This window comes from Stylophora pistillata, chromosome 4 (genome assembly GCF_964205215.1).
Source record: "Stylophora pistillata chromosome 4, jaStyPist1.2, whole genome shotgun sequence".
Lineage (NCBI taxonomy): Eukaryota > Metazoa > Cnidaria > Anthozoa > Scleractinia > Pocilloporidae > Stylophora > Stylophora pistillata.
The window spans coordinates 16363008-16373235 of NC_142522.1; the positions used below are offsets into that span (position 1 = coordinate 16363008).

General features: G+C 38.1%; 2 protein-coding genes across 2 annotated transcripts; both read left to right on the forward strand.

Annotated features, from left to right (window-relative positions):
• Positions 1–646: 646 nt before the first annotated feature.
• On the forward strand, positions 647–2773 carry LOC111322271 (paired box protein Pax-3-B). The gene is made up of 4 exons (XM_022925349.2): positions 647–795; positions 1017–1589; positions 1795–2027; positions 2278–2773. The coding sequence occupies exons 1-4, from the start codon at positions 774–776 to the stop codon at positions 2488–2490; spliced, it is 1041 nt and encodes a 346-aa protein (XP_022781084.1). The 5' UTR covers positions 647–773; the 3' UTR covers positions 2491–2773.
• A 3644-nt stretch (positions 2774–6417) lies between these two features.
• LOC111322009 (paired box protein Pax-3-A) lies at positions 6418–9868 on the forward strand. Its single transcript, XM_022925045.2, has 4 exons — positions 6418–6582; positions 7283–7885; positions 8357–8577; positions 9266–9868. The coding sequence occupies exons 1-4, from the start codon at positions 6552–6554 to the stop codon at positions 9476–9478; spliced, it is 1068 nt and encodes a 355-aa protein (XP_022780780.1). The 5' UTR covers positions 6418–6551; the 3' UTR covers positions 9479–9868.
• Positions 9869–10228: the final 360 nt, after the last annotated feature.

Genomic DNA, 10228 nt, shown 5'->3' on the forward strand with positions numbered 1-10228 from the left:
TCCATTGTTTCATGTTACGCTAATCAGTCACGTAAATATATCCAAGAGTTAAACTTGAAATCTCCTTTATTTTGAAAGCCTGATAACATAAGGGAAATTAGAAATACTTTGAGAGTATTCCTAGTGTATCGTCGAGTGTTAATTTCAGATCCACACAATAATCTACAACAACATATTGTTTCAGTTTATAATGCACACTTTCACACTTGATACTTTTTCACGTTTATTCTTACCTTCATATCATATGATTTAATCAATCGTTATGTTAACGTGAGCAAAAGTAGAAATTTTATCATTAGTTGAAATATGTGTGGAAGTAAGCACTCAAAGATTATTGCGAAAGAGAAACCGTTTAGACCCGTGCATGAGTTATTTCTGCGAGGCCGATAATACGTTCCAACGACACGAAGGATGAACAGCACGTGGACACACTAAAACATTTCACAAGTACCACAGACTACGCCTATAGCAAAGGTCGTCACGCGGGAGCTAAATTGGTCGACGACGACGCATAGAAATACGTCATCAAAGGTCATTTAATAGAAGTCTGCTGTCGCAAATCTAATTGATAAGTTTCGCGGACGTGATCTTAAATTGTCTCTTAAGGCTATCTTTAGAAACCAGGCTCTTAAAATAGAATAACTCTTTGACGTCAATGCAGAATCCACCTAGACACGATATGCTATATTAGCAGACCACAGTCGCCGTTTAAAGATAAACCAAAACAAACTTATGTAAGCGTGAGACACGTCTAAAAGTCTTGAAAGGAGAAGATGAACGAAGTATTCAAATCAGGTATTAAGTATTTTACAATTAAGCACCTTTTTGTCGAGAACGTGACAAACTAAAAGTCTTTTCGGAAGCTTTTGAAAGAGGTCTGATTTTCGATATTCAGTCCCCATACCACTTCATATCGTATTCATTAAGTAAAATCTCCACAAATATATAAACCAACCAAAACGCGCAAAATATTTAATTTTTTTTTCTCAATTATAAAGTTTATTTCTTCTTTCCAGGTAAGCTAAACCAATTAGGTGGAGTTTTCGTGAACGGCAAACCGCTTCCAAATTCTGTTCGTCAACGAATTATCGAGATGGCTGAGCTTGGTATCCGCCCATGCGATATCAGTCGCCAACTGAAAGTTTCTCATGGCTGTATCAGCAAGCTACTGGCTAAATACAACGACACTGGGTCGTTTGAGCCCGGACGCGCTAAGAGAAAGACATCGAGAGATGTGAGCACCGAAGTGAGGAACAAGATTGAAGAATATCGCCGCGCAGCGCCAGGAATCTTCTCTTGGGAAGTTAAAGAAAAGCTGGTGGCCGATGGTTTGTGTACAAAAGAAACGCTGCCGCCTCTTACCGTGATCAGCAGGTTGCTAAGACGTGCAAGATCGACGGGCAGTGACATTGAAATATCACCTGTTGCCGCTAGGGATGTTGAAATGGACAACTCCAAAGAAAACGATCACCATAAGAACTTCACTGTTTTTTCAATAGACAACATCCTCAAGGAAAAAGACAAATGGGAAAGACCAGAAGAAAAGTTAAACACTGGAGAGATGATTACTACCAAAGAAACTGACCTTGGTAAGCAAACTTATCTATCAATTTGATACTTATTGCGGTAAAGGTAGATACTTGTCTTCTGTCAAAGTAATTGACCTTGGTAAATAAAATTGTTTATCTATTTAATACTTATTCCTACAGAAGTAGATATTTGCCTTCTTAAATCCAATATCACCTAAACAGAATCTTGAACTTAAGGAAACATCCACTTTTTTATGTTACGTAGGATCCACTGTCACCCGGCATTCGGTTCTAAATGACTTACCAAGTCCAGCGAGCAATAATTACAACAACAGTGGCCATAATGCTGTAAGACTGTATCAGCGAAGGAACAGAACCAAATTTACATCAGACCAGATTGAAGAGCTTACAAAAGCTTTTGAGAAAACTCAGTATCCAGATGCTCTAACACGAGAGGAACTTGCCGAGAGACTTCGAATTAGTGAATCCAAGATTCAGGTGAGCAACCTCGCCTTCTGATTCAATGTGAATTACATGACATAAGGTTTGCTAGCACTTCTTTCGAAAGACATCTTCTTACAGACTTCACAGGACCATTCAACTGTAACTATAAACTAAAAAAGGAAATTTTGTAAAGACATTGTCATTCAATTAATTAAGCAGATTAAGGGCGGGAAAAATTGTCGCTGTACGAGATGTAATCTCAAGGCAGAATATTTGATCCTTCTTGTTTGTCCTTTTTTGACAGGTTTGGTTTTCGAACCATCGCTCCAAATCTAAAGGCAAAAAATCCCATAGGGCAGAAGTTGACACGGACGTAGGTGCTACACCGACGACCGAGACGGGTATTTTCTACCCTTCATATCCTGTGGTACCTGTGATACGTTACGCACCGTACATTCAGGCGACTCGTGTTTGTCCCTACATTTGTTACAAGCCCCTTCAAATGGCTTCTCACTAGCTAAAAATTGTAATTTTCCTTTAATGTAAATTTTCATTGAACTTACCATATTGCATGGAACAATTCTGTACAGTTGGTCAGAGATCACATCATTTATTTGACAGTTCGTCACCACATACTAGTCTGTTCGACTGATATTTTTTGTTGACTTGTATTAAACAGAATTCACATTTATTTTACTTTTGCACTCTTGGTCTATATATACCTGTCAACTAAAATTTTCAACGTTTGATACCTAAATTTTATAGTATTAATTTTCAATAAATTTCACGGTTTCTTAGTACTTTATTTGTTTTGACTGGAGTAGGTTATTGCCCCCTATACTCAATAAAGCAAATTTACTATGTCCGTTTGAAACTGCATTACAAGCATTTTCAAGGACTTCGGCGTTCTGGTTAGGTTCTTAATCCAAAGTCCGATATAACCCGATATTTTGAACCTTAGGGACACGACAATGGCTCCACTTCTTAACAAATGACTCTTCAATATATCAAACACACCAACGAATGAAATGCTTATTCAAACTTGGTTTGCTTCGTGACGTTTCCTATTTGGAAGGTGCCGAGATTCGGACTTTCCAGGACTCCTTTTACAGTGGTTCAACTTGAGGCTCTTTTTGCTCAAGAATAGAGTTTTAACGATTTTGATCTTAGAGAGGACATGTCTTCTCCATTGTCGATAGGAAATAATTTTCAAACAAAACAATCTGGTTTTGGTAAGGTCTGTATTGAAGTAAAGGAATCGGTCGGATACAGCGTCAGGGCCGCATTCTCATTAATGGTTTTAAAAGACAGCTCACTTACAGTGGTTTGGAATCTTTGTCCCTTTATCTTTTATGCTTTTTTTTTTTTTTTCATGATTCAGAACAAGCACAAATAGAAGACTCGTATGGTTGTCACTTATATTTCTTTAGCAAGGCTTCGCTGTGCTTAACATTTCAATTTTAACTCCTTCTTGTTGAGCTTTGAAAACCGGTCTTGGATGTTAAAATCACAAACAAACATTTTATTAGTATTTCGTAACACCAGCCATCCCTCGTCACCGTTGTACTCTTATAGTCGAGGCCAGTATTATCTTCTTACGTTTATCATGCGCTGCACGAGCCTGCTATAACAACTACTGTGTGCTCTCTTCGCAACGAAAAACTGGATGCTTATAGACTAAAAAGTCCTGAAATGTGGTCGAGTTACTTCCCCATACTAAGGAAACTAATAAAAGTGCAGGTGTCAACCGTTTAACCGTTCTTATCGAAACAAAGCACTGTCGCACAAGTCATTGCTCAAGACGCACGAACGATTAAAAATAAAACCATTTGTATCTATACTCAGTTTTTCGATCATTGCTCTGCAAAGCTTTATTCGAATGACAGGCAAGCCAGGGATCGCTGATCTGTGATTCTCTATTCTACTTTATTTAAATGACTCCAGCCTACACGGCTTTTGCAATCACATTGTTTTCAGTTAGGGTACAATATAAAAATTTGGGCAGCGTTTATACAACGGTTTTTTCAACTCACTACATTGAAAATTAACGCACAACAGTTACGTTCAGCTGTCTCTAATGAAGTCCTGAAATTACCCCGTGTCGCCGAAAGTCTCATCGTAAAGAAATGTAGTCATCATAAGGGAAAAGAGACGAGAAAGAAATATAACTTAATAAAATGCAAAAGGGCTTGTTAAACCGCAAATCAAGCGATCACTGGTAGACGTTGCTATTGCGTTTCATTCTTGCGCAATAATTTTAGGTCATTTTGCCTTTACCTGACCTTAGGTCTCAAGGTAAAATGGTTGTACCACGGCCTATAGGGAGAGGAGAAACTACAGGTCCCTAGAGGTGTCTTGGCAGTAATGGAGCACATGGGTTTGTAGAATATCCAATTAACCCATGTGAGCCAAATGAAGACAAAATATTCCGCTATTAGGTAAGTTCCGCCTGAAGAACAGAGTTGAATTTGTACGCTCCCTAATGTTGATGACAATGGCAACTTAAACCTTGGCTAATAAATGTCTATAGTTAATATCAAAGTTTCATTTTAGTGACAAAGATAACAATATCGTTGTCAACACATTTCGCAATCGATTGAAACACCTTCAACTTCCTGAGGAATATATCATGCTATACGGCTTTGTTTACAAACTTGCACCTGTACCATTCTCGCGTTAATTTTTAAAGGTAAACTTAAACTTCGATGAAAAAATCTACGGGACTAGCTCTTTTAGATGTGTAAAGGAATACAAAATTATTTCTTGGCTTAATCAATTTAGTGAATTGCAGATCTGGCGTGGAATTGGCAAGATGAGGGGGCGTTTAAGAAACTTAACAACTAACAGGAAGTCATACTTCACGCTACGCGCTGGAGCCTATTGTGAATAATATTGCGAAATATGTAGATTTCACTTCCTGGGCTCATCAATTTTTCATCTTGAACATCAAGCGCCCGCATATCATTAAGGGTTCTGCGTAAGGAAAATTTCTTTTTCTCTATCAAGATTTCGTCTTACTTGAAATTGATCATAAAACTATGTGATATTTTAAGAAACCGTTTTTATTACATTTTTTACATAGTTCCTCTGACATACCGTCACTTGGAAGTCGTGATTTCCGCCGACAGTGACCTTGAGAGAACATGTACACTTTTCTTTTCTTCCGACCGCGAGGTCATGTTTTGTAACCACACTCAATAATTAGATTCGTTGAACCCGAAATTTCTGCAATAAATTCAGAACAAGCTCCCTCACAAAAAAGGACAAAAAAGCAATCGTCGTCTTTTGTCTGTCCTGATTTGCTTTCTTGTTTCGAAAATTGTAGTGACAGTAACGATTGCTTTCCTTTCAGTAGAAGCCGACCTCAGTGAGTTCGCGTGACTTTGAAGCTCCCGAAAGAGATAAAATTTGCATTTGCAGCTTAGTTTGTATTGCCCCTCAGGGCGTTCCATTGAACGTCACGCTAACTCAATCGCACGTGAACAGCAAATGGTTTACAATTACAGGATAATACAAAGTGCAACAGACTATCCCGTCAAAACAAAATAATTATCACTCTGTAATATGCGAGCAGTCGAGCTCGTGCCACGCTGTAATGCGCACGGGACAATAGCCATACAAGACTTAAGCGTATTTTCCTTCCAGTCTGGAAAGCATTAAGAGAGGTGTTCCTTTATCTTTATCTTCTGGGATGTTAATAACGTTTTGGAACAAGCAATTTTTTTGAATGAAGGGACCTTGTGGTTCGTCGATGAAATACAACGTATTCGTAACTAAATTCTAAATTCAAAGTAGTTCAGGTATCATAAAATCGGCACATCCGTTTCATATTCCTAAATTGCCGATCTAGAACGACTCCAAGCATCCTCTAAGCTTGACAAAATCAGTAACGATCCCTTGTAGTCATTTTTGGTGTTCGTCCTCTACCGTGGTAAAAAATTGATATTCACGATTTAACTCCTTAATACGCTTTTTTAAAAATTTCTTTGAAGGTTAACTGCGCAAGTATCTTGACGCCCACGTACAACTCTCTTGAAATACATTCGTAACGAAAATTAATAAATTTCTAGTTTATGCAGTGGGATCAAAAATGAGATCCGTCGTCAGAACTGTGGTAAATTGCATTTCACTGATGTAAAAGAACTGTAACATGCATGATTATTTCGCCGTAAATAACGATCACTCCCCTTAACTACAGCAAGACAGCATACCCAAATAAAAATTTATCTTCTAACATTACAAATGTATTTTTTGATTTCGTGGATTTAAATTATACCAAGCTTGTTGTGGCTTCGAAACTCACAGCGGAAGTAGAAGCCAAGTGTAAACAGCCCGTACAGACGATTTATTCACGATCACGTAGTAGGAAAGCAGTACTTGTCTTTGTTTTGACCACTGACGTCAAACGCTCTCCCCGCCCACACTGTATCTTATAACTTACTAAGCCTCAGTCACACACTAGGTAATCGGACTGAAAGCGCCGCATCTTGGCAAGTTTATCTGGCAGAAAAGCTAAAAAACACTTCTTCGTCTTTGTTTTAGAAGCGGAATTTGCCATTTTCAACCAAACAGAGGATTATGGAATACAAGGATATAAACTCCACAGCAGGCATGTTTAATTCTGTTTATGTTAAGCTTCACTTCTATCAGTAACGATTAACCACGTACACCGGGCATCCTAAAACCCTGTTAAGAATGGTAACTTGGCCTTCGGTGTATTCAGCCAAACACATGAATTTTTCCTAATCGAAATCGTTGGTCAAGAATCGATTAACCAAATGGCCGGTAGCTATGTAAAGTCCATAAAGTTCCATAAATATGGTGAATTTAGGTATAACGGAATAACTTACACATGGAGATAATGATAATGATTATAAAAACAAAACAGGAAAAGGAAAAAGTCGCATTTGTTTGAAATGCAGCTATAAAATTTACCTCGTCTAAGCTTTAAAGGACCAGCTATGTTCAATACGTTCACAGTTGACCAATGGACATTATTTAAACGAAGGAAATGAATATACGCTTTCTGATTGCCATGCCTCGTGTCTCGCAAAAGAGGAGCGCGAATACTCGTCTTGGCAATTGTTACAATTTTTTCACAGTAGCCAACCTTGAATAAATACACTCATTTATGCGGCCACTTAGTTCCAGCCCCGCTCTGCTTGAAGAAACGAATATAAGTCGAGGATAAAGTTTATGACAGAAACGTAACACTTGTTAGACTTTATCGAGACACCAAACAACTACAAGTCGTCTGGCATCCTAGCGGAACTATCGATTCCTTAACCACTTTTTTAATGTTACTTTAGGTCACGGAAAGTTCAACCAGCTAGGTGGAGTTTTTGTAAATGGAAAACCTCTTCCAAACTCTGTACGTCAACGAATTATCGAGATGGCTGAGCTCGGCATCCGCCCATGCGATATCAGTCGACAACTGAAAGTTTCTCATGGCTGCATCAGCAAGCTACTTTCTAAATACAATGATACTGGGTCGTTTGAGCCCGGACGCGCACAGAGAAAGACATCGAGAGATGTGAGCACTGAGGTAAAGAACAAAATTGAAGAATATCGTCGCACAGCACCTGGAATCTTCTCTTGGGAAGTTAAAGAAAAGCTGGTTGCCGATGGTTTGTGTACAAAAGAAACTCTACCACCACTGACAGTTATTAGCAGAATGTTGAGAAGGGTCAAGTCAACTGGAAGCGACTATATGGACAAGTCTGAAGGAGAAAACAGTGACGCAGAAAGTGAGGGTGATACTTCAAGCAACGACAATGGTAGTTCAGGAGAAGCCAAGCCCAGGCCGAAGAGAAGATCCTTCTCCATTGCCAACATTTTAAGTATCAACGAGGAGACAAGAACTGTCAGCTTGCCCAGCTCTTCAACACCATCTTCTTCGCAAGAAAAGCCTGGTAAGAGAGTGCTTGAAATAAAAATAGGCCTCGAGACAACATTGTATGGTGGGAGGCATTTAATGATAGAGATAATTTTTTTACGTTTGCACAAGTCTTCTCATTCTCCCTTCTAACACCTTATTACAAAGTTACGATGAGGAACCATTATCTTGAAGACGGTTGTAAAGGACATTCTCGTAATTCTTATCCCTTTTGAGGCTCGTGAACTAAGCCTTACAATGATTTTCTTGCAATCCGCATTAGAAATTGATATCCCGAGGAACCTAGTTAACACTAAAGATAGGGTGGCGAGATCTCAACTTTTGAAATAAAAGCACTTATCAAGACTTCTAGACACAATGATCGTCAAAGTTCACAACAACGACATTTTGTGACTAAAATTATTTGCTAGAAGAATTAAAGGTTGTATATCACTAGTTATGTAGTGCCCAGGCTTGATTTGTAACAGGTGTTTGCAATTGTTTACAGAACCAACTTCCTCGTCACCAGCAACAGTAAGTGCCGTCGACATTGCTTCCATCACAAGTGGAATGCAAAAGCTAAGGCACTACAGGAGACGTAATCGCACCAAATTTACTCCTCATCAAATAAGGGAACTGGAGAAAGCCTTTGAGAAAACGCAGTACCCGGATGTCCTTACCCGTGAAGAACTTGGGGAAAGATTGGATATCAGTGAATCAAGAATTCAGGTTGGTTTTTTCTTTAACCATATTACTTCTTAGAACATTAGTCTAGCCCAGGTTTGGGCAACAATTCTCGGCTTAACGAAAAGACCGTAGGAATTTTTTCATATTCTTATGGAAAAATAGACTGAACAACGAGTCAAACATTTAAAAGACAGAGATTGCATGATCAGAATTAGTGAAAGTACTAGAGAACCTCAGTTTTGCTATTTGTTTCATTAAAATAAAATTTTTCAGATATCTAGAAGATGTAAAGTTACTTCAATCTTCTTTTGTTCTTGCAAGATCTTACTAAAGGAAGGGAACTTCAAATAAAATTTTTCAGATATCTAGAAGATGTAAAGTTACTTCAATCTTCTTTTGTTCTTGCAAGATCTTACTAAGGAAGGGAAGATCTAGGTCGATACAGTATCCATTTCGTATACCAGCCTTTGTGTTTATTTCAGGGATAAATTGTTTGAATAATGGATAGCTGAATAATGGGAATAAAGCTGAATAAGGGATAAATTGTTTGAATAATGGATAGTTTGAATACTGAATGGATAGCTGAAGTATTCTGAGTTTCGGTCTTAAGTCAACCACAATTTAAAGATAGGTCAAATCCAAGTAGCACAATTTATTAAGTTGTTACAGGAGCCTAACTCTGCTACCAATAACTCTAGGTGAATCATAAAGTTCTTCTATGCTTCCTCAGGTTTGGTTTTCCAACCGTAGATCCAAAGGAAAGAGAACAAACCCTAAAACGGACGAGACGAACAGTGATCAAGACAAAGCAGAATCCGATGACTCCAGTAATAGAAGTCGAATATTTTACCCTTCGTATACACCTGTCCCCGTCATCCGCTACGCTCCTTACCATCCAGCTTATGCGTATCTGTGCTTTCGACCAGGCTACGAGAGCAGCTAACCGAACTGGGAATATATCAATTTGCGCATCTCTTCCATGTAAATAAGTCGCAAATAAGCACATATGAAACAACTGTGCAATTGTAATAGATATGAATTGATCTAATTTTCATCACGACCATGAATTTACTAAACTGCTTTTTTTTCTTGTTGTTCTTAATCCAGCGAATGTAGTTCCTTACATTCCCATGCACTTCGAGGCTCGGTTCGATTAATGTAAATTAATTTAATAATAAATTTATTAGTTCTGCTGGAAAGTAGAAAATCTGCCTGGTAGGGATAACTGTATAAATGGCTGGCTTGAAACTAAAGAAGCCTCATTGATATGTCAGATTTTAAGATTTTGTAGATGTAGCTGAAGGCATTTAATAAAGTCAAAGCAACTAACAACCTTGAAGGAGTGCATCATTGATTCAGATCTAACAAATATGATCTCTTTCTCGTAAATAAAGCTTGGGTGGTATAAACAGCCGATAAATAAAAGTCAGATAAAGTCTTTAATTCGTTGTAAAAATTCAATGCTAACGTGGAATTACTCGTGACAAATATTTGAAAAACTCTGATGTCGTTGTTGACGTATGTCGTGAAAAAGAAAAGAAGTGTTAGAGACGATGACTTATAGTTAAAGTGATCTTCTCCAATCTTTTCAGCATTTGTAAACTTTTCCCTTGTTTCTGTTTTCCAAATATATCCTCATAATTTCATATTACCTCCTTCAAACCTCCGAATGTCTTTTCAGTATTGCAGGTTT